Source organism: Cnephaeus nilssonii, assembly GCF_951640355.1.
Source record: "Cnephaeus nilssonii genome assembly, chromosome: 4".
Taxonomy (NCBI): Eukaryota; Metazoa; Chordata; class Mammalia; order Chiroptera; family Vespertilionidae; genus Cnephaeus; species Cnephaeus nilssonii.
The window spans coordinates 63,603,107-63,626,679 of record NC_137075.1 but is presented as its reverse complement, the minus strand read 5'-3'; the positions used below and the strand labels follow the sequence as shown (position 1 = coordinate 63,626,679).

Sequence of the window (23,573 nt, the reverse complement as noted above, 5' to 3'; positions counted from 1 at the left end):
CCCTCCCACTATAAAACTGGGCTCTTGAAAAAAAATTTAAAAAAACACAACAATTTTGGACTCACAGGAAATGAGTAAGGGTAGTAACTCCGTTCGCATAATCTGTCCCACCCCAAAAACCAATGAAATGAATTTAGAACTGGATCAGTGAGCAGCAAGTTCAATAGAAGGACTGCTCCTAAAAGCAAGTACACATATCAGTATTTCAATCAGAGGCTAGCAAGATTTAGATGTTCAAAGACATAAGGTATTGAAGTGATCAGATGTTGACTATAAAATAAATGGAATGTATATAGAAATAAAAGGTAGAATCACAAGAATGAGCAAGCAACAAAAGAGTGTCAAAAATGACCAGGCAAATTCTAAAAGGAACCAGATAGAACTTTAAGAAATACAATCTATCCTTGTAGAAATTTAAAACTCAATGAATGGACTAAACAGCAGATTATACACTGCAGAGGAAAGACTTGAAGAATTGGAATACTGAGCTGGAAAAAATTAGCTAGAGTACCACAAAGTGACAGACATAGAAATATGAGAGGATAAGAGAATGAGGATTAAGAAAAGAAAGCCTAACATAGGTCTATTTGAAATCTCAGAGGAAAGAACAGAGACAATAGAGAGGCAACATTTGAAAAGAATAGCTGAGAATTTTCAGAACTGATGTAAAAATAGAAACCGAAAGGACAGTGTACATCAAACAGAAAACAAAAGAAAATAAATCCATACCTAGCCACATTATACTTAAACCCTAAAGTACCAAAGACAAAGAGATCTTAAAAACCAGCCAGAGAGAAAAGATAGATCACCTACAAAACAAGAAACAAACAGTAATTAGACTGACAGCATACTTCTCCAAACAACAATGGGGCAGGGGAGGATTGGGTGGGGGGGAGAGGTAAGAGATCATCCAAAGAACTTGTATGCATATAAGCATAACCAATGGACACAGACAATAGGGGGGGGGTGAAGGCCTGGGGGGAGGGGCGGGCTGGGAGAGGTCAATGGGGGAAAAGGGGTCATATGTAATACTTTCAACAATGAAGAATTTAAAACAAAACAAAACAACAATGGAAGCCAGTGTCCAATAGAATATTATCTACAAAGAGCTGAGGAAAATAAAATAGTTGTGTACCAGGAAAATTACATTTCAAGAATGAGGGCAGTGCTTGCTTCGGCAGCACATATACTAAAATTGGAAGGATACAGAGAAGATTAGCATGGCCCCTGCACAAGGATGACACGAATATTTGTGAAGCATTCTATATTTAAAAAAAAAAAGAAAAAAAAGAATGAGGGTAAAAGATTCAGGTAAAACAAATAAAAAAACAACAAAAACAAAACAAATAATCAAATACCAGCAGACCTTTTTAAATGGAATTTCTAAAGGATATACTTATGAATTAAGGAAAATGACCTCTGAAGGGACAGCTCAATGTAAGAAGTAATAGGAACAAATTAATCAGTTAACATTAGGCAAACATAAACATTTTCTATTTAAAATAATGATGAAGTTTTAATTGTGAGGATAAAAAAAAGGACAACTGAAAACAGAAGAAAATAATATTAGATTTGACAGAATGCTTGAAATTAGGGTTTATATTAGAGGAAGGTTAAAATGTTGACTTATGTTAGAATTTGTTAGACATAGTCAAGTCTCAAGGTAGCCATTATAAAAATGTAAGTATTTGTACGAACAATAAGAAAAAAAAAACAACAGAAAGAAGCACAAAATGGACAAACAAAAGCACATAGAGGACAGAAACGATACATAAGTATGTCGAATAGAGATAAGTACCGAAAAATGAGTTGCGCTTCTCACACTGAATGTCAAAGTGCTGTATGTGTCTCTAAATGCTTACTCCCAATTTCTGTATCTACCTTGTCTGGACCAGTGACAATTTGCAAACGATTCGTCTGTGGACCACACTTTGAATACCACTGTCCTAGACAAAATCTTTCACGTGTGTGTCAGGATACATGTACAAAAACCAGTTCGTAGAAATGGTACTCTAATAATAAAAGAAGTGGAAACTGTCCAAATGATCACTGAGAAGAGAATAAGTAAAAAAGTGATATATGTATATCCACACAATGGATTATTAATTAGCAGAGAAAATGTAAGATCGTGGATGATCATTCAATGGATGCTAGAAGCATAATGTTGAGTGAGGGGAACACATCAAATGAAACCACTGACACCACATGCAGCATGCCATCATTTTTATGAAGCTGAAAAATAAGCAAAGCCAGAAGAATGGCTTCCTGTTTCTGCAAGTAGGGGGAGGTGGGAGGGTGGAATGGTGGGCACACCCTGTAGATGCAGTGGCTTTGATATTGTTCTAGGTCAGGGGTCGGCAAACTCATTAGTCAACAGAGCCAAATATCAACAGTACAACGATTGAAATTTCTTTTGAGAGCCAAATTTTTTAAACTTCTTCTAACGCCACTTCTTCAAAATAGACTCACCCAGGCCGTGTTATTTTGAAGAGCCACACTCAAGGGGCCAAAGAGCCGCATGTGGCTCGAGAGCCGTAGTTTGCCGACCATGGCTCTAGGTCAACAAACTTAGCCTTTCGCACTTCCTACCTTATTCCATTAGTGGTGAAACAGGCTCAATCCTTCTCCCTTCTCTAGCCTCTGCCCTCTCTTTCTTCTCCATTTCATAGGCAACCTTTTTTAAAGAGTTGTCTACACACTTATCTCCACTCCCCACACTCAGGGCATTCTCTGGCCACTGCAGTGAGTGTGAAATTCAATACTCACTTGCCAGTGCTTGTCTGCTTGACCTCTGGGCGGCATTTAGTCTCCTCTTTTCAGTAGAGTCTTCTTCCCTAGACTCCGAACCCTCTCCTGGCCACCACATCATTTGCACAACTCCTGTTTCCACCTATACAATGACTCCAAATTTAATAGCTGTGGCCCACTCCTCAATGCCCAGCTTCTTCCTCGACACCTTCCCCCAAATGCCCCTCAGGGACCTCAAGTTCATCATCTGGACCTCAGATGGGAGGTACCCTCTTTTAGACCAGACTTGGAGGAGTGTGTATTCCCTCTCTTCCATCTTCTCCATCACCTTCCAGTGTTGACCTGACTGTCTTCCACCAGAGAGTTCTCAAGTAGGCCTCGTCACTAGGACCATTTCCCCTTCTTGCATCTTCCTCTCCCCTCCCTCTTCTTCCTTTTCCAGACATTCCTTTGTGCTTTCCCTCTCCTCACAATCAAGGCCTCTTTGTAAAAGGTTTCTACCAGGATAACAGGCAACTAACTTCCTCAAAATTCTTAGAGCTGGATTATCTCCTTCCTTTGCTCTGATTTTCCTTACTGGGGATTCAGGATGGAGACATTTGGCACCAAACTCCCTAAAATTCCCTACAGCCATCTCTTCCATCTTCATACTTCTGCTGACTCTCCATATGGCTTCTTGCAGCTCCAGAGATTGTGAACTATGAGCCCCTGGGCCTGGAGGCTGACATGTGGTAAGTTGTATAGACCACCCAGGGGGTCTCAGGATCCTCCCAAAGGCCGAAGGCCTCAGACCCTGGCTCTGGCTGATATCCCTCTTGACCATGAAAACCCCTTTCTCCACACTCTCCTTTCAGAGCCTCTGGCTGCTCCAGGTGTGCTGGGTCTGAGGCCTGGGCAGCTGGAGGCAGCTAGGCCTGGAGCTGAGACCAGTTAGAACATGGCAGAGGCAGAGAACAAGGGGAAAGCTGAGGCTGAGGTCCAGGATCCACCCCTGAAGCCTGCCACGGCCATGATTGAGATAATGTAGTAACAGCTCTTTCAGTCAGTCAACCAAGTGACACTGAGAGCCTCGTGTTCTAGGCTCTGTGGTGGGCCTGGGGATACCCCAGTGATTGATTCTCTGCACAGACAGGACTTGTTTCATTTGAACAGTGCTTTATAGTTGGCTGAGCCCCTTGATTAGTTGGTTTTCTAAAATACTCGCAGCAGTCCTGTGAGGTAGTTATCATTGTCCTCACTGTATGAGGAGACAGAGACTCAGAAGTGATAAGGGACTTGCCCCAATCACAGCCTGCAAGAGCAGGAGTCTGATCTTGAATTTGGGTCCTCGGACTCAATGTCCAGAGAGTGATGACTCCACATGCTTCCCTGGGTGCTGCTGAAGAGTGGTATGGAGAGGACTGTGGGGCTCGAGATGGCATTCAGAGGCTGCCATGGAGGGGCAAGAGGCAACTTCCCCTGAGAACCATGCGGGGAGTCCCTTGCTGGTCTGGGATTAGAGCCAGGAGGCCCTGACTTGATTGTTCTTTGTTTTGCAGGAGCATCGGCGTCATCACCTACATCCTGTGAGTATCCCTGATCCCGGGTGTCCCAGCTTAGACCTGGGGGAAGCAGGAGGGATGAGAGAGGGGCAAACAGACAGACAGATTGACACTGAGCACCCACCATGAATCAGATGTGTTTGAGCCACACAGCAAACCTGAGGCTAAGCCCTCTTAGCTCCATTCCACACATTTGACCCTGGGGTTGGGGTTGGGCAGGAGAGCAGCCTGTGGCTTTCCACACTGTGCAGCCTGTGTCTGCATCCCCACCGTGGCCGGGCCCACCTCTCTGCTTCACCCAGACCAGTTTGCTGTGAGAATGTCAGTTTTCACTCAGAAGCCTTGTGACAGCTCTCACGTCATTATGCCCTCCCTGATCCTGCCTCCTTCTCTCCCTTTCTTCCTTCTTTCCCCAGCTCTCACATTCTCCCTCCTCCTTTCTCCCTGGAGTCTCTCCTTTCTGCTCCTGAAGTTTTAAGTCGCTCAAGCAGAGATTTCCTAGACAGCTCTGTGTGTAGTGGATCTGACACTTTCCATCTCTGTGGCCTTGGCAGATTCTTAACTCTCTCTGGGCCTGTTTTTCTCATCAGAAAAATAGGAATCACAAACTTCCCACCAGGGGTGTGTTGTGAGGGTTAAATGAGCTGACATGTGCAAATTTCCTGGCACTGCTCTGGCACCTAGTACACGGCTGATTAGTGGTTGTTTATTCCATCAGTGCTTCCCAAAAAGTTTCCCCTCACAGCACACCTGCAAAAGGCTATTTCTGTGGCACACTGGGTGAGAGTCAGCCCACAGCCAGACTCAACAGCTGAGGGGGTCATTCTCCCAACACCCCCATAAACTAGTTTTCTGACCAGTAGTACTTGGATTGGGAGTTCTGTACAATGTGGGAGACCCCCTTGAGCTGCAGAGAGGAACTAAATCCTGATTGCACATAAGACCTTTTGATACCAACCATGGTCGAGGCCCTACCCCAGATCTGTTAAATTAGAATCACTAGGGGTGGGATCTGGGAACCAATTATTTTAAAAGCCCCAGAGGAATTCAATGCAAAGAGAGAGAATTTGGTGCATTGCTCTATAGTTCCAAATCAAATCCAGAATAGTCAGACGTTGGCTCTTGAAACATTGGTTTCTTCAGAACTCTGGTGCCCACATTGAAATGTTAAAGAATTCCAGTGTGTACAGGGCACATAGACATCTTGTAGCTCATTTGAGTTCCATACAATTTTTTGAGTGCCTGCTCCATGGTGGGCATTGTGCCAGGCACTTGGGATAGTGACATGATGGAGAGTCTGCCCTGCTAGTCTGGAGCTCCCTGTGTTGGGGTGGGGTGGGGAATGACTGCAGATAGCTATCTCTCACCCAGTGGGACCAAGGTTATGGTGGAGGTATGAACACGCCTCTGTGAGACACAGATGGGAGAGGCAATGGTCTGCTGGGGATTCAGAAGGTTTAATGGGTTTGGGGGAGGAGAAGGAGCTTGATTGATTGACTTTATTTGAACTGGACTGTACAGAATGAGGTTAATTCTCCAGGTATAAAGGGATGGAAGAAATGTCCTGCTAAGGAAGGAAACAGCATGTTAAATGTGGTGAAATGTGCAAAGAATGTGTTAGGGAATAACTCCTGATGCCTTGCTCAGGAGTTTAGATGTGATCCTATAGAGCAGCGATTTTCAACTGGTGTGCCACAAGCATTTTTAAAACATGCAATACCCGACTAGTTAGTCAGGGGCACTGACCTCTTCTCCCTTAGGTTGTCAAATTAAAAAACGACAACAGCCAACACAACAATAGCTGTCTGGTGTGATTGAATCAAAATTATACCTATTTTTTCCCATCAACAAAAAATGTATTTTTTGGTGTGCTGCAGAATTTTAGTAATTAGTTTATGTGTGCCATGAGTGAGAAAGGTTGAAAATTACTCCTATAGAAAATGGGGAGCCATATAAGGTTCTTTGTGTTCTAACGACGACGATAATAATGGCCACCAATTTCAGATCTTTAATAAGGGCCGTGATTGTATGGATCCTTTTATATATATACTAGAGGTCCGGTGCATGAATTCGTGCACAGGTGGGGTCCCTTGGCCTAGCCGGCAATTGGGGCCGATAGGGACTGTCTCGCCCAGTCCCGATAGGGGCCTACTGGCCTGGGGGAGGGAGAGAGAGGGACCATGGGAGGTTGGTTGGCCGAGGGAAGTTGACTGTGGGAGCTTGGCTGTGGGAGCACACTGACCACCAGGGGTGCATTGAGCGTCTGCCCCCTGGTGGTCAGTGTGTTGTCATAGCGACCAGTCTCCCCCGGTCATTTGGTTGACCGGTTGTAATGGTCGCTTAGGCTTTTATATATATAGATTTACTCTTCACAACAATCATGTGAGGTGGAGACTTAATTTTCTTCATTTTATAGACAAGAAAACTATAGATCAGAGAAGTTGAGTAACTTACCTAGGCTGAACCTAAGATTGAAATATCAAATATTTTCTGTTTCACTATGCTAAGAAAATGTCAGTGTGGATGGGGATGACGTTCAAGAGATATTTGACCAACGAAACTTTCTGACCAGTTGGATGAGGTGAGGAAATGGAAGGCAGAGTCAGAGATGACCCTGTGTTTCCAGCTTGGATACATTTGTGAAGTAGCATCATTAATCCGGGCAGGGAGTTCAAGGAGGGAGGTTCAGGCACAGTGACTTCTGGGAAAATGGCACCTCTAGGTAGAGGTTTCTCATAAGCAACTGGCATCTGTGTTAGGAGACAATAGATTCAGGAGTTGCTACTTAAATGACACCTCCTTCACAAACCTTTCAGGGGAACCTCACACCCCCTTCTAGTCCCTAATGGCCCATCTGCTTCCACACCTGTCAGGCTTCGCTCAAATTGCCCCCTTAGCCTAGAATACTTTCCATCTCCTTCTCTGATTGCTGACAACCTCTTCATTCTTCAAGATGCAACTGACACAAGTGTCAACTCTCCCGTGAAGCCTGCACTAGGCCTCACCTCCTTCCTGTGCTGCCACAGTCCTTTGTCTGTCCTTCTATTATATTCTTTGTTCTGCTGTGCTTCTCTCCCTTCCTTTGTCCAGTCTCCTGAAGATGCAGTTTCTGTCAAGTGCTTAGTCAGAGCTCCATAAAGTGTATTGAATTGGACTCAGTTGAAAAGGCTGCTGACTGGCTGCCTAGAGGGGTCAGGCAGTGTTGCTGGGAGCCTCCCAACCCCATGCAATAGTATGAGTCAGGGTTCCCTGAGTCCATCACCCCCCTATTCATCTACTTTCCTGTGGTCACGTGTTCTCTCTCTCTGTGCTCAGCCTAAGTGGAGCATCCCCTTTCCTGGGAGACACGAAGCAGGAGACACTGGCAAATATCACAGCGGTGAGTTACGACTTTGATGAGGAATTCTTCAGTCAGACCAGTGAGCTGGCCAAGGACTTCATTCGGAAGCTTCTGGTTAAAGAGACACGGTAAGAGGACAGAGAAAGGCACGGGCTCCTCAGGTACTGACCTGTCCCTGTTGCCCTTCCCCAAGACATGTCAGTCTGTCCCCACTTTGTCACGGGCTGTCATCTGTGCCATTGTGGTCTAATCTGGGCAGGTGCTGAGAAGTGTGGACTGGCATTCATCTTGTTTGCTCAAGTCTTTCTGCTTCTTTTCCTGCTGAAATGCAAATAACTGTATGTGCACAGTGTGTATCTATGTGTGTGCAGTGTGTGTGTGACTGTGTGTGTATTTGGAAGTCAGCCTGGGTTTCTCTATGTGCAGTCTGTCCCCAAAACACCTATAACTAGAATTTGAAAAGGAAAGCTGCAGGTTTCAAACCAATTCAGGTGGGAGTTGGGGGAGGTGAGCTCAGAGAGGCCAAAAAGTGGGAGAATAGGAGACACAGTAATCCTATCCCTTCTTCAGGACCCAGGGTGAGCTCTGTGGCTGTGGGGTCACAGCGGGAGATGGGCAGGGAATTGTAGGGAGTTAGGTGCTCGGAGCATTGCCTACCTGGGGCAGGAGTAAGGTCTGCAGATTCTACAAAGTCATGGCTTCTTGGTCCTACAGACTTTGGAGAGAGCCAAAGTGGGGTCCTCTACAGTACAGGAGCCTGATTTCTCCAGATAAGGGCAGTGCTAGGCAGCAGCACCCCACCTGGGTACTGTGAAGGGCAGAGCTGAGAAGGGATCTGGGAGGCAAACAGGAAAACAAAGACCAAAGGTTTAACAATGGAAAGTGGGAAGCTCAAAAGAGCACTTACGACTCTCCTAGAGTGTGGCTTTAGGACCTTCAACGTTGGGACCAAAGAAGAGGGTTTATGTATTATCACTCTACAGAGGGGTCTGTCTGGACCATTTTCTCTGGAGTGCAGAGAATTCAGCCAGTTCCCCATCCATCTCTGCATCCCCCATTATTCTGGTTTGATGGCAGTGATCAAAGAATGCCAAAATGCTAGTCTAAGAAGAGTAAAAATGAAGACCTTTGCTCTCAGCTTCTGTCCTCATGGATCACCTCTGTTTCTGGTCCTCCTTGCAGGAAACGGCTCACAATCCAAGAGGCTCTCCGACACCCCTGGATCACGGTAAGGGCACGGTGATGTGTTCCAGCGAGCAGGAAGGTCTCCGCTCTGTCACCAGGGCTGGCTGGGGTGGCTGGATGCAGAGGGCCCTTGAAATACTGACCCATGGGCACAGACGAAAGCTAGTTGGAAGGCCCCAAGGTTCTGGGTCTTTTTCAAATAGGTTTATAGGTTTACGTTTTTATTTCATGGGTTCAGGTGACTTATAAAATGCAACCCTCACAAACCTTAGTTGTAACCCTTTTTCTCTAGGGCCATCTTACAAAGTGTTCTTTGTCGGATGATGTGTCGCTCTTGTTCCCAGTTGTAGAGAGAGATTGGTAACAATGAAAAATCTCAGCTTTGTCACCAGGGCTCCTTCTGACTTTTGGGGCTCTGAGTAAAGGAAGGCACTAAACCAGTCACCGGGCTTCCTCAGGCACCGTGAGACCTCAGGGAAGGGGGCTCTGAGATGGAGGCCTGGTGGGAAGAGGCAGCCGCTCTCTTTGGGCAATTCCGTTCCCTCTGGGGAGGACACGGGCACAAAGGCGACTCCCTGCCTAACCTGCTTTGTAATTGCGCTTCCGGCTGCTGGTTTTCCAGGGGTTTTGTGGTCTAGTCACAGTAAAGTGCTATGAAAAGCCCTTGGGAGGGTGGGAATCAGGAGACTGGGACTCTGGCCCTACTAGTTCTGTTAACTGAGCAGATGTACTCTAGGGACATAATAGGACTTCTAATTCCCTTGAACTATTTGTTAAATGAGGGAGCTGGCGAGGATGATCTGAGGGTACAGAGGAGGGGTAGTGGGGGAGGGCTGGAGTGCTCCAGAAAGGTCAGATTCCTCTGCTCACTGAAGGATGAGGAAGGCCAAGGGCCCTCCAGGTTTGGGGTGAGCTCAAGGCACAGAGCTAGGGAGTCTCTTGGGCTGCCTCCTTGCTCAGCCTGCTGAGTGTTGCAAGGTCCAGGAGGCCAACTGGCCCTGAAGGCAAGAGGCCACTCAGCCTCCCACTGTGAGACCTGGCCTTGCGTGCTCCTGGCCTTGAATAGATAGATGCCTGCAAAGTGCTGCAGCCTGCCTGTCTGTGTGAGCGCCCCTAAATGCTATGCACGTGAAGACTCTCTAATGCTGAGGGCCACCCTGCCCTGAAGTGAGCATGCAGGCAGCACCCCTGTATTCCTCGCCTTATGATGGTCTGTAGGGGTGCTCATCCCACCCTGGTCCTCCACATGGCCTGACGCATGCAGTGAATGCCAGAGGCTGCTTGTGTGTCTTCTGCCTCCAGCTCGGACTGCCCTTTGGAGCAGGAGTCAAATTAACTCTGGCTCTTCTGTCTAAACACCCACCAGTCCAAAGGAGAAGTCAGAGCCCCAGAACAGCGGAAGACCGAACCCACCCAGCTGAAGACCAAGCGCCTGAGAGAGTACACCATCAAATGCCACTCCAGCATGCCTCCCAACAACACCTATGTCAACTTTGAGCGCTTTGCTCATGTGATGGAGGATGTGGCTTGGGTAGACCAGGGATGCCATGCCCTGGTAGGGGCCCATGACACCATCCAGGACGATGTGGAAGCTTTGGTTTCCATCTTCAATGAGAAGGAAGCTTGGTACCGAGAGGAGAGTGAGAGTGCCCGGCACGACCTGTCCCAGCTCAGGTACGAGTTCCGCAAAGTGGAGTCCTTGAAGAGGCTCCTGCGAAAAGACATCCAGACCACAGGGTCCAGCCTCGGAAGCATGGCCAGGAGATTGGACCATCTGCAGGTGCAGTTTGAAGCTCTGAGGCAGGAGCTCTCAGCAGACCTACAGTGGATCCAGGAGCTGGTGGGCAGCTGCCAGCTGGAGAGTGGGAGCACAGATGGCCTGGGCTCTGTGTTCTACCGGGACGCCAGTGAGCCCCTAGCGGAGCTGCGCAGCAGATCAGGCAGCGAAGAAGTCTTGGCCGGCTTGGAGCTCTGAGCACCAGAATCTAGTCAGTAATGCCTCCTGGACGGCTTGCAGAAGCATGTTCCAACGGCCCTGCTGGGCATCAACTAGAGTTATCCTGCAGGGATGTATGTCCGTAGCATAGACTTCCACCCCCTTCCCAGAATCCAGAATCACAGAGGTACTGGCGAGTTATTCATTCTGCACCTCCTCTCACCAACCTGGTTTTCTGGGATGAGGGATTGACAGGGCAGCCAAGCTGTTAAAACAAACGAGAATAAATACCCTTCAATGTATCTTTCTCTAGAGGGAGGACAGCTGGCTCTGGGGAAATGCTTGGTAACTGATGTGTGATCATGGATTTGTGCACATTTCACTTCCCACCTATATGCCTTGGGGGTTGCAGATCTTGGGTAATATTGAGCTAACCAGGGGCAATAGTAAGTCAGCTTGTTGCTTTCCTGCTTCAGAAGGAAGAATTTTAAATGCACAGAGAAAATATTATTTCTCATTTGCATTGACATCACTTACCAAGCACTTACATCTTTGATCCTTATGTCTTTGATCCCTAAAAGAACTTCGCAAGACAGGAAAGTCGGTGGCATTATTATTGCTGTTACTATTATTCTCATTTATCTGATAAGGAAATTGACTCAAAGAGGGAAAATCATTTACTCAGGGTCATTCATAGCTGGTTGATACAGATGAAACTGAAACTCGGGATGCCTGACTCTAAGATGAGGTATATGGGGAGAAATTGTGAGACTTTGATGTACATATCCATCTTAATATTAAAGTTCAGACCCCAGTGGTAAAATAAGCAACTTCACATATTCTGCCAGGTATAGATGGAATGCCTCGTACCTTCAGATGATGGAGAAGTATGTCCTAGAGGGTGCGGTCATGGCTCCTGTCCAGCCTGAGCCTGTCTGAAGCTCTGCCCACGGAGCAGGAGGAGGGCAGCATCTCACCCTTCTCCAGCTGCCTCCCTCTGGCTAAGGGCCTCAACCTTGTGTTGGGAATGAATACCCAACGGGACTTCGCAAGAAGGTTCCTTTTCTTACGTACTTAGGGCATCGGGCCCTGAAAGGTCAGAGAAACTCCATGAGGGTTTTTGAAGAGGGTGGACATTAAGACTGGGAAGCACAAGGTTCAGTGGTCCCCTCTTGACCCCAAGCTTTGAGCATACCCCTGAGGACTGTGTGGTCTTATCACCCATTTCCCAGAGGAGCACCCATCATCCGGCTCAGAGAGACAGAGCTTGAGTGTGGGCCCAGAACTGTGCTAGAAGCTTGGGGGTTGGGGAAAAGATGTATCATTTCCAAGTGTCTTAATACACTCCCAACATACCCTTGTCAGAGAAGCAGGGTAAATGCTATTCCCAGTTTGGAGATGAGGAAACAGAGAGGATATGATTTGCCCAAGGGCATAATTGTGGCAAAAGTGGAGGTATCCCAGAAGTCTGTTGCCTTTCTGCTTCCCCTCACTGCCCCAGGCTTCAGGAGTTTTCTCTCTGCTTCTGAGGCAGGTGATATGCAGATTCAACCATCCACCCATTCTCAAATAGTTTCTGAGCACCTATCAACTGCCAGGTACTTGGTTTGGCACTGGAGATACAAAGCTAAGAGAAAACAGGCATGTTTCTTGCCTTAACAAAGTTTGCAGACCAGTGAAAGATCCCAACATTAATCAAGAACATTCTAGAAATGTAGAACTGAAGCTGGGACATATGCTGGGAAGAAGTATGAATTACTGTAAGAGCCTGCAATGGGGGTTTGATCTAGTCGGGGAAGGCATCCATGAGGTGGTGATGCTGAGCTGAGATCAGCTAAGCACACTAGGGAGAAAGAACTGTTCCCTACAGAGCCCTCATGCCATGGCTCTGTGGTGGGAGGAGGCATGGGAGGCTGAAATTACATAGATAGAAGGAAAGCTGGAGGGGAGAGAATAAGAGGATTGTGTAGATGTGACTGGAGAGGATGCAGGACCAGCAAGGCTTTGCCATATCAAGGAGCTCTGCCTTTATCCCAAGAGTCATGGGGAGCCATGATGGATGCCAGGCTAGTCAGTGGCCCGATATGCTGGGGGGAAATGCCTAGTGAGCAGCACAGATGGGAAGTGGTTTAGGATGAGACATGAGATTTTGATCTCATGAAACCATGTCTTCAAAAGTCTACCTCCTTTTCTATTAGCATGCTGGATCATTTCAAATATATATACTGTTGTAACAAACTTTTTTCATCAAATAGAAGAAACCATGTTTCTATCAAATATAAGACACATCATTATTTTATGTACCAAAAATAAGAAAGATAAAAAGCCCAAGATGGGAAGTCCAATAGGAGACCCCCCGCCCCGTCCCCCCCCCCACACACACACACACAAAGAGGAACACCTGTACTAAGAGGGTAAGGGATAAGGCCACCATGAGAAAGGAAAAGCAAGAGAACATGAGTTCCAACCTTGGCACTTGAGGCGGGATGACAAACCCTCCTCTCAGAATAGGAGCTCCGGGTGGTGGTCCTCTTGCTTTGTGAATTTGCGCAATCAGTGTGATCCAAAAGAACCTCAAGCAGAGACTCTAGGTCAGACAGCCTGAGGCTGGTGGCCCCGACGGCTGGCGGCCCGGATGGCTGGTAGAAGCAGTGAGAACACCTGCCTTCACTTCAGACCGACAGTTATGATATGATGCCATGGATTGGGAGACAAGTCCTGATTTCAGAGATCCAAAAATGTGCATCTTGGAATCCATAGAAGATGGCAAAGCTGTTCCTATGCCCTGCCTGGGAGAATTGGGACAAATGACCCATCTGTCATCTCTCCAAGGATGCCCTGTCCCAGGATGTGATGTACTCATTTGGCATAAGACCCTGTTCCTTAAAGAGTCCTTTGGCCGTGTCAACAGACCTTGACCTCACACAGCCAGGTTTCCTAAGGAAAGGAAGCCCCGATTGAGCCACTCAGGGGAAACTTTCTTGTGGACATCGAAATAAAATGCAATAAAAGAGTAAGAGGTTGATGATTTGAATTAGGGAGACTGGGAAGAGGGAGGGATAAGGGGTTATTTTAGAATTCTGGCAGCAGCCACCATGCAGGTCCTCAGAGGTGAACCACCAGACGCCCGTACAGCATTTTACAGGGCAGGACTTGTCTGAAGGTAACCCAGCTAGTCAGAACCATAGGAGGTTTTCCTCACAGGAGTGGAGTTGTCCTCTTTATGTTCAAGTCCAGTCATTGGTAATGATTTGTCGCTTAGACACTTTATACACAGATCCTTTTCTGTACTAAGAACTTCCAAAGACGAATAGCAGTGAACTGAGAAATGCCCCCAAGTGTTTCAGGGAAATCAGAGAAGACTGTAACCTTCCCCGCCACTTGGCCAGTCCAACATGCATCACCTTTTAGCTTCAGAACCCAAGGATACCCAGCCAGGGGGCCTGCTGAACTTCTCCCCACACGCCCACAGCTGGAATTTTAGCAATGGGGTCAAGGGCAGGGTGGGGCTGATGGTCCCTAGGTATCTGAGTGTCCCTGGCACTGGTACTTAGAGGGAGAATGGCCTGGGGCACTGCTCTGTGGGCAGACCCCTCTGCCGTCAGAGTTTTCATTCACTAGGCTGTTAATGAAAGGTCGGCCGCTGTGCTCTGTGCAAATGCCATCCTGGACTCTTGGGGCGGGGAGGGGGAGTGTGTGACATCTTCCTGAATAACGGTTCCCAGGGAAGCTGGAGTCGGCTCCTGGGGAAGGCGGCAGCCTGTCCCTGCTCTGAAGGGCATGCACATGGCACACAAAGGGGGGTTCGCACTGATTCTGCGATGCAGGCGGCTGGCCTTGAAGGGGTGTGAGGAATAATAATGACAGGAGAAGCCAGAGTCTCCTCCATGCACCCGCTCCCAGCACTGCCCACGCTCCCCTACAGGTGATTATGGACATGGAGGCTTCCCACCTCACTCCATCACATGGTGCAGTCGGCCCCTTGGGAGGTGGCTTTGTGCCCAGATACCATCCCCGCTGCAAATGTCTACGGAACTGAATGGCCTTTGCTCCTTTGTCTGTGAAACTCTTGGCCTGTGGAGAAGGCTCTGCCCTGGAGCAGAGACCCAGCAGTGGGCATATTTGAGGAGCAGAAGGGGCCAGTTTCAGTGGAACAAACACTGATTGTGCTCAGCTCTGAAGGGAGGTGACAGATAAGGACAAGACAACTCCTGGATAAAAGATTCCATTTCTGGGATAAACGGGGACCTAACCAACTGAGAGACGGGATAGGCCGTAGTGAGTGATAAAATAGAGGTACCCAATATTCCAGAAAACAGGAGAGAGATTGAGCAAAGTTGAGAGGGGAGGCCAAGGGCAGAAGCATTCTCAACACCCTCCCCTCCCCCACCCCAAACTGTGGCTGAGTAGGATTTGGAGGGGTGGGGATAAACCCAGGTTGGGGCCAGGAACCTGGACTGGGAAGTGGAGATTACAGAGATTAAAAAGAGAGTTTTTGCTTTTAACTTTTTGTGATGGGAATTTTTCAAAACCTGCAAAAAGTATTGAGAATGGTATAGTGAATTCTATGTACCTATTACCCAGCTTCAACAGTGAGCAAGTTGTGGCCAGTTCTGTCTCATTCATCTCCACCATTACATTTTCTGGAGCATTTTAAAGGAAAATTCAGACTTACTTAACTCACAAATTCTTCAGCTTGAATCTCTGATAAGGACTTTTCCTATCAATATCACTACTGTGTCATTATCACTCACACCTGACAAAATCAGGATGAATTCCTTAACATCGTCTGGATGCACATTCCGTACTCATGTCCCCACTTTTCTCAAGGATGGTCTGTTGTCGTTGGTCTGTTCAGATCAGGATCCAAACACCGTCCACACGTGGCACTTGGTGGTTGTGTCTCTCCGGTCACCTGTCTTCTGTGTACGGAAGGGGGAGCTTTGGAAGCTCTTCCTGGGGACGGAAAATGGCTCAGAAGACTGAAGGGCCTGGAGAGTGGATTAGAAGTGAGAGTTTCCATGCTGAGACCTAACTGGGAAACGTGAGACCAGATCAGGCAAAGAAAAGGGCATTCTTGCCTCTTTCCATTGCCTTTGTTCGATGCAGGGACAACCTGCAGGGACACATCATTTCTGCAGCTCTCCCCACCTGTTTATAAGGAGGCAGAGACTCGGGCACCTCTTAGCTTCACACGCCGCTCCTTTCAGGAGGTGAGTCTAGGCAGAGTCTAGGCTTCAGCCAGGAAACCAGCCAGCAAAAGGCAGAGGTGGAGGGGCTGCCTATAGAGAGATCGGCGAAGGGGAGGGGGTGGGGGGTAGAGTAACAGACCTGGGCAGGAGAGGGAAGTGGGCACTCAGGTGTCCCTGGTTTTCAGTGGAGGATGGGGCTGGAGAAATGGCACAGATGGAGGTTTGAAAACTTGCAATCTGTTCGCAGTTTCTAGAGGAGGCCTGGTAATTTAGAGAAAAATCTTCCGGAGTGCCTCTTCTGAAAAGCCAGGGTTCTTTTTTATACCTGGAGGATGGCTGCTGCTTCATCTTCCCTGCTCTGTGGAAGAGGGTGCTGACCTAGGTCACCCCACTGGGCTTTTTCAAAGGCATTTGCGTCTGCAAAACAAAACCTGACCTCGGCCACAGCATTCTGTCTTCTTGCCTCCCTGACATTTTCCTGAGACACAAAACATGCTCCTAGGAGCCTGGTCAAAATTGCCCAGACTCTCTGGTATCCCGAGGAACTACAGGCCGGAGGAAGGTGGGCACTGTCTGTTTACAGAGAGATGGGGGTGGGGGTCAGGCAGAACATAGCTCCACCCCCCCTCATGCTCTCAATTTATCAGAAGTGTTAGTGCCACGTTCCTTCTGGGAACAGATTTCACTGCGGAATGTACATCTCTGATTTTTCAAGGCTTAGATGAGAGTGTCAGCATTTGGTGAGCTCTCTTAGCAACCAAGGAAGGAGGCCATTGATTAGGAAGGGCCAGGCTGATAGATTTATAGCCCCGGAGGCCTCCTCAGAGTGCGTGCTGTTTTGTGTAGCATATAGACAGGGCCCTAGAAGGAATTGCATCACCTCCCATGAATGGCCTCTGCGAGTGATCCCACCTGATATTTTAGTTGGGCCTCTCTGCTGTCGCTGGCACTGCTAGACCCGTTGGAAGATGGGATTCTCATAAACGGGACTCCCCCTAGCCTGCATGTTGACCTTCCAGCCATGGGGTTTAGGCATCTCTCTCTTGGCAGTGGTGCCAGTCAGTGAGTGGGTAGACTCCTCCCGCCTCATCAAACTCTCCAAATGGAGTGCAAGTGTCCCCTGCAAGGGTTAGGCCCAAAGGTGAATTGCAGGCACCAGTGAAGTTAGAGGTAGACATGTTCTGTGGATTGGGAAGGCAGGAAATCACATTGGAAAGGAGACACTAGTTGCTGGGAGGTACAGGAGAGGGGAACTAACAAAAAACCCCCACACAAATGCAGAATAAAATGACAGTGACACATGCTGGGAAAAAGTAGGGCACAGGCACAGTGAGTTGTGTGGAGCAGCTGGGTGCTATTTTATACAAGACTAGAGGCCCGGTGCACGAAATTCATGCACTGGGGGGGGGGTTTGTCTCTCAGCCCCGCCTGCGCCCTCTCGCAGTCCAGGACCCCTCGCTCCTTACCACCTGTCTGCTCGCTGCTCCTTACCACTTGGCTCGCTGCTCCTTAGTGCTCCCACGGAGGCTTCCGCCACCGCCCGCTGCGCTCGCCAGCTGTGAGCCCAGCTTCTGGCTGAGCAGCGCTCCCCCTGTGGGAGTGCACTGAACTCCAGGGGGAAGCTCCTGCATTGAGCATCTGCCCCCTGGTGGTCAGTGCGCATCATAGTGACCAGGCATTCTGGTCATTCTGCTGTAATGGTGGCTTAGGCTTTTATTATGTAGATGATCAAGGAAGGCCTCCCCGAGGAGGTGACATTTAAGCAAGGACCAGAACAAAGTGACAAAGTGAATATGAAGGAGCCAGGGCAAAACCCTGAGACCATGGGTTCCTGGACTAGCAAGCAGACCTGTGTGATGGGAGCCACAGCGAGAGGAAAGAGAGAGGGAGGAAATCAGGTTGGAGAAGGACCCAGGTGGTTCAGGCCTTGGGGGTCTTGGTGAACATGTTGAGTTACATTAAGAGTGCCAGGAAGCTGCCGGAAGGCTTTGATACCAGGAATGGGCAGGCTCTGCTCTCTTCTGCGTCTCCCTTCCAGGTGAGTCCTCAGCCCAGGGCTGGGCTTGAAGGTGTGGCAGAGGAGGTGAAGGCAGTTAAGGAAGGAGTGGGAGAGCTGGCCCGATGCTCCCCTCAGTGCCCTATGCTCTTCTCTTCCCTCTCCATCTTTCTTTCTCCTCCCCCTCGCTTCTGTCCTCCTGCGCTCTTTGATCTAAACCACTATGTTCCAATTTGGGGGGGTGACTTACCATAGCTCTCTCTCACGTGTCAAGGTTGTGTACACTCTCCTCTCTGACCCCCGTCCCCCCTTACCCCTGACAGAACTCTGCTGACTCTCAGGCAGAGCTGTGGGGAGTCATGGTGTTATGACACCTTGTCATGGTGTCATGGATGCTGACCCAGGTGCCTGGTCTCTCATTGGCAGGAGTGAGCATGCCCTAAGTCCTAGGTTTTATTCCAGTTGGTCTCTTCAACAGCTCAGGGAAACAATTTCAACATACAACTAGTCAGCACCCATTGTTGAATGCTCTGAGTGGGAAGGAGGTGGGGCCAGGAACATTGACAAACACATGAAGAAAATTCTGTGCCCTCAGGTTGTTTTCCACTAGTGGGACTGAGATGGGTGATATATGTAATAAGGGCGCTCATGTGTGTTTTGATCACGTTGGGGAGAGTGACGTTATTTCTTGGAAGTTGTCTTAAAGGAGGTCACGTTTGAATTGGGCTTTGAAACACACAGGGGCTTTCCAGGACGATGGGGGTTGGGTGGACATGGAAGATGTTAAGTCCAGGGCAGTGTGGCCAGCAGTGTGCACCGGCTTCCCCTGGAGCCTAGCACCATGATGGAAACTAAACAAGTGTGGTTAAGAGTAAGACCAGCACTCATTCACTGAGGTGCCAAATGAGGCGTTGTTGTGTGGAGGCAGGCCATCAGAGCAGAGAGAGAAGTAGAGCTGGACTTTATGGACCATCCTGGGCAGTTCATTTCCTGAGGTCCCAGCATCCTTTGAGAATCGGTGAAAGCTATCGACGCTCCTCAGAAGAAATGTGTATCTGCACATAAATTCTAAATTGTTTAATTGAGATATAATTCACATTGTATAAACTTATCTTTTAAAAGTATACAATTCAGTGGTTTTTAGTATATTCACAGATTGTGCAGCAATCATCACTGTATAATTCCAGAACCTTTTATTAATACCCTTTAGTAGTCATTCCCCATTCTTCCCTCTCTGCACCCCCTAGCAACTAATCTATCGTCTGTCTCCATGGGTTTGCCTCTTCTGCACATATGATGCAAATAGAATCATACAATATGTAGCCTTTTGCTTCTGCCTTTTTTCACTTATAATGTTTTCAAGGTTCATTCATGTGCAGCACGGATCACTACTTCATTCCTTTTCATGAGTAATATTCCATTGTGTAGATAGACCATATTTTGTCTGTCCATCATCAATTAATGTACATTTCAGTTGTTTCTACTTTTTGACTGTTATGAATGATGCTGCTGTGAACATTCACCTTCAAGTTTACACACTAAAACTTATAAACCATTTCAGAAGTTCATAGAACCCCCAAAACCCGTCTCTTGGTCTCAGAAAACCTTGTTTTATTTACAGAAGGGAAGGAATTAAGAGGGAATGGACTCATCAAATTGTATACATTAAATATATTCATCTTCTTGGTAAAAATAAAGCAATTTTTAAAATAAAATAAGTTTTAAAAAGAGGGGATGGAGATGGCAGGGAGGCTATCAATAATTTATTTCTATTTATTGAGCATCTCTAGGTTAAACACTTTACATACCCACAGTCATTCAATCCTAAACAACCCCAATATACAATGTTACTTATTATCCCCATGTTACAGATGAGAAAACTGAGGCTCAGAAAAGTCATCCAGGCTTCTTGGAGAAGTCAGGATTTAAGCTGAGCCTTGACTATCAGGCCACGAAAGGCAACTACACATTCCGTTTCCTCTTGACCTCCATCAAAGCCCCTATTTACTTCCATTTATTTTTGAATGGAGTACAACGTCCTGTTTGCCAACAAGGCATCCGTTTGCTAAAGCCCATCAGGCCCAGTGCACAGTGGGCATCCTAGACCACTGTACAGTGACCCCTCCCCAAAGTGATTGGTGATCGGAAGCCCTGCCTCCCTCTCTTCTTGCGGAAGCTCCGCCTCTGCCCTGCTGGCGTGTGCATCTGGCTGTGGTAATAATAGCTCAGGGGCACCAAGGGCATCTCCGGAACAGCTGGGACCTCTGTGAACGTTGTCCTCAGTGTGATATCCCTCCGCACGCGCTGCCCGGCAGAGGGTGCCAGGGTCAGGATGGCGTGTGGTTGGGGGTTCTGTGGAGAGGGGTGGCTGCTGCCCAAAGCTCACATCAGCTGCCATGCTCTGCTTTGTCTCCCAGCCGGTGGACAACCAGCAAGCCCTGGTGCGCAGGGAGTCCGTGGTCAACCTGGAGAACTTCAAGAAGCAGTATGTCCGCAGACGGTGGAAGGTGTGTCAGGGCTTCGGGGTGGGGGGCTGCGGGTGCAGGGGGCCCAGGTGGGTCCCTGGTTCCCTCCAGGGTCTCTGTGCACGTTCTCACCTGGCACTTCCTCTTCTCCCCCTCCCTCAGCTCTCTTTCAGCATTGTCTCCCTGTGTAACCACCTCACCCGCTCCCTGATGAAGAAGGTGCACCTGAGGCCAGATGACAGCCTGGTAAATAAACCCGGTGCCTTCTTCTGGGATGGAACTCGCGGGTGGCCTGGAGCCCGGGGATGAAGGGGAGCATTGGGTCTTAACTGTTTCCAGCCAGTTCTGCTGGTCTGCCTTCCTCTGCACTGTGATTAGTGGGGGCCTGGTGTTCAGAGGGACCAGCTGGATGGTGCCAGGAGAAGCATAGCCCTGGAGGATCTCAATCCTCTCCTGGTGGGCCTTCAAAGGCACGGCCTCTGCTGCTTCACTGCCCAGCCTTTCCCTGAGGACAGGTAGCCTGCTGGGACCTGAGGACTCTGGATAATGAGACTACCACTGGCAATCCAAAATGTATTCCTGGCAATCCAAAGATCTGCTGCAGAATGGGAGGTTTATATTCATGTTTCAATTGTTCTATTTCTGTGTAGCTTTAGATGAACATCAATCATAATAATTAGATATCTTATATTTGATTAGCTTGTTACCGTTTTTGTGTACATTTAAATTGAGGGACTTACAATACACTGATCAAGAGTGCGGCCTCTGGAGCCAGACTGCCAGGATTCACATCTGCCACTTAATAGCTGTGTGACTTGGAGGAAATTACTTAACCTCTCTGTGCCAAAATGTTATCATTCATAAAATGGGGTTAACAATAGTTCCCACCCCCATAGGGCAGTCATGGGGATTAAATGATGACATATTCTTAGAACCTGACACTCCAAGTGCTCAATACACGTTCGCGGTTATTGTTGTCTAAAATACACCGGTAGACTTTACAATGCAGTGCCAGTGCTTCCGAATGCAGTGCCAGTATTTCAGCTGTTAGAAGTTCCCTGGACAGATGCTCCTCACTGCTCGCTGAGTGTGGTGAGGGCCCCAGGAGTGTCTGGGGTGGCACAGGTCAGGACAGAAGGTGACTCCTGCTCAGGACAGGGCTGGAAGGCAGCTGCCTGAGACAGATGGGCAGTCAGCCCTGAGCAGCCTTAGGACACAGCACCCGGGCTGAATCCCAGGACCCGGTACAGCCCCTGTGTGCCTCCCTCCCCCCACACATCCTGGGCTCCTCTTTCTTCAGACTCAGCTCTTGTTGATTCTTGCTCTTGCTCAGGACTTGAGGATTTATGGCTCCAGAGAACTGAAACAACTACGTGGCTTTGGCGAAGCTATGTCCCTTCCCTGCTCGCTTTCCTCATCCGCTATAAAAGGAATTGGACTCGCTCCCTCTGAAAATCCCTGTTAATGACAGGCAGACTTTTCCCCAGCTTACTTTTTTATTGTTTGGCTCGGACGCACACTAAAAAGTTGCTATTCAGCGGAGCTTGAGTTATTTTTATTGTTATAGCCGGGCTTGGTCCAGGATGTATTTGGCTAAAGTTGATCTTGACCTTGGATTTCCAAGTGGCTGAGACCAGGGGAAGGGGAGAAGACCCTGGGAAGGCATACGTGGACAGCAGGCATGCCTTCCAGCTGCGTTGCCCTGATATAACGCAGGCCGCGGGGAGAGAGGACCAGAGAGTATTAAAAAGACCATCAATTTCTATCCTAAGACTTGTCCTTGTATAAGCATTTTAAAAAGTCCTCTTTTTACTCGAATGCTCAGCACCATTAGCACAATGACTCACCCTGCAAGTGGAAAAGGGTTGGGTCCTAGACATCCATTACAAAGTTTCCCAAAGGGACTTTCCTTAAAAAAAAAAAAAAAAAAAAAAAAAAAGGTCATTTCGCTTAGGAAGCATTAAAATTGAACATCTTACAGCAGATTTTTTTCTAAATAACTTGCTTAAGTCTTTCTGAATTAGTGCTTCTTTTAGTAATTTTAATAATTCAGTAGATCAGTGTGGCCTGAATGAGAAAGGCACTGTGACCTCCAGGGCCTCAGCTTTGGTTTAGCCATGGAATGTACTTGAATTTTTTCCTCTCTCATAAAAATGGAGCACAAAAGCTATTTCCCTGGAAAAACCGCATGGCAAGGCTCACTCAAGGTGCAGCCTAAGCCAGCGGAGGAAGAGGAGGGATAGAGTGGTCACTGTCAGGGGTTAGGGGGAGGGGTCCCGGTGGCTCCCTGCTTCCCCCTTTTCTCTAGTCTGAGCTCAGGAGGCCTATCAGACCAGAGACCATGTATCCAAGTGGTCTTGGTCATGTGGCAGCCACCAGATACAATTTTCATTATTGTTGTAATTTGGCTTCTCCTGGCACCTGTTTCCCCCTAGACACGAGGGTGCCTGTTTTCCTTCCTCCTAGCATTTGATCTGGCCTCACTTCAGGTCCTTCCCCGCCCTATCCGCCCCGTGCCCAGTCTCTGGACAGAACAACAACCTTCCTCTCAACATCCACCTCTCTGGCTTGCAACCCCCTGGCCCCGGTGTACCAGGCCAGGTTGTGTGGCACAACCCCATTCCTGACAGCTCATGACCCTCTTGCCCTGGGCCTCTTTTTTTCTTCCAGAGGAATTGTGAGAGTGACACAGAGGAAGACATCGCCAAGAGGAAAGCCCTCCACCCCCGGAGGAGGAGCAGTACCTCCTAACTGGTCCGGCTCTCAGGGGCCGCCAGGGAGGCCCAGGCCCAGCGGGGCCCCCTTCTGTGCAGACTCTTGGTCCTGTTTGTCACCAGCACCCAGGCATTCTGCATTTCTGAACATGTTGCAAGAGAGACGGGCCTGCAGGATTCAGAAGGGTTTGCAGGGGATCCAGGAGACCCTGGGAGCTGTGGCTTTTCCTACGGAGGAGGTGCCAGCATTCCCAAAGCTCTTATTCTCCATAAAACGGGCTCTCACCCGTCTGCCAACTTCAGAACGTGGGGTGCAGGCGTGGACTTAAGAAAACAATGTAAATGAACATTGTCATCCATGGTGAAGGTCAGATTCAGGCAGTTTTCCTCACAGGGTGAGGGAGTCCAGAACCAGCCTGGTCAAAGATTACACCAGGAGGACAGAGGCCTCCCCCA

The 23,573-nt window shown here is 48.3% G+C and overlaps 1 protein-coding gene across 6 annotated transcripts in view; it reads left to right on the top strand.

Moving 5' to 3' along the window:
* Positions 1 to 23,300, top strand: part of DAPK2 (death associated protein kinase 2) — a 114,721-nt gene extending 91,421 nt beyond the window's left edge. For 5 of the 6 annotated variants that reach the window (XM_079769280.1, XM_079769278.1, XM_079769279.1 and 2 more), the window contains 7 exons: positions 3,431 to 3,479; positions 4,287 to 4,313; positions 7,605 to 7,757; positions 8,812 to 8,857; positions 20,356 to 20,445; positions 20,566 to 20,649; positions 23,074 to 23,300. In XM_079769280.1, coding sequence (XP_079625406.1) covers positions 3,431 to 3,479; positions 4,287 to 4,313; positions 7,605 to 7,757; positions 8,812 to 8,857; positions 20,356 to 20,445; positions 20,566 to 20,649; positions 23,074 to 23,154 — 530 coding nt within the window. In that variant the 3' untranslated portion in view covers positions 23,155 to 23,300. Of the gene's footprint in view, positions 1 to 3,430; positions 3,480 to 4,286; positions 4,314 to 7,604; positions 7,758 to 8,811; positions 8,858 to 10,180; positions 11,147 to 20,355; positions 20,446 to 20,565; positions 20,650 to 23,073 lie in introns of those variants that run through there. The other variant, XM_079769283.1, reaches the window with a different exon arrangement.
* The last annotated feature ends 273 nt before the right edge of the window (positions 23,301 to 23,573 follow it).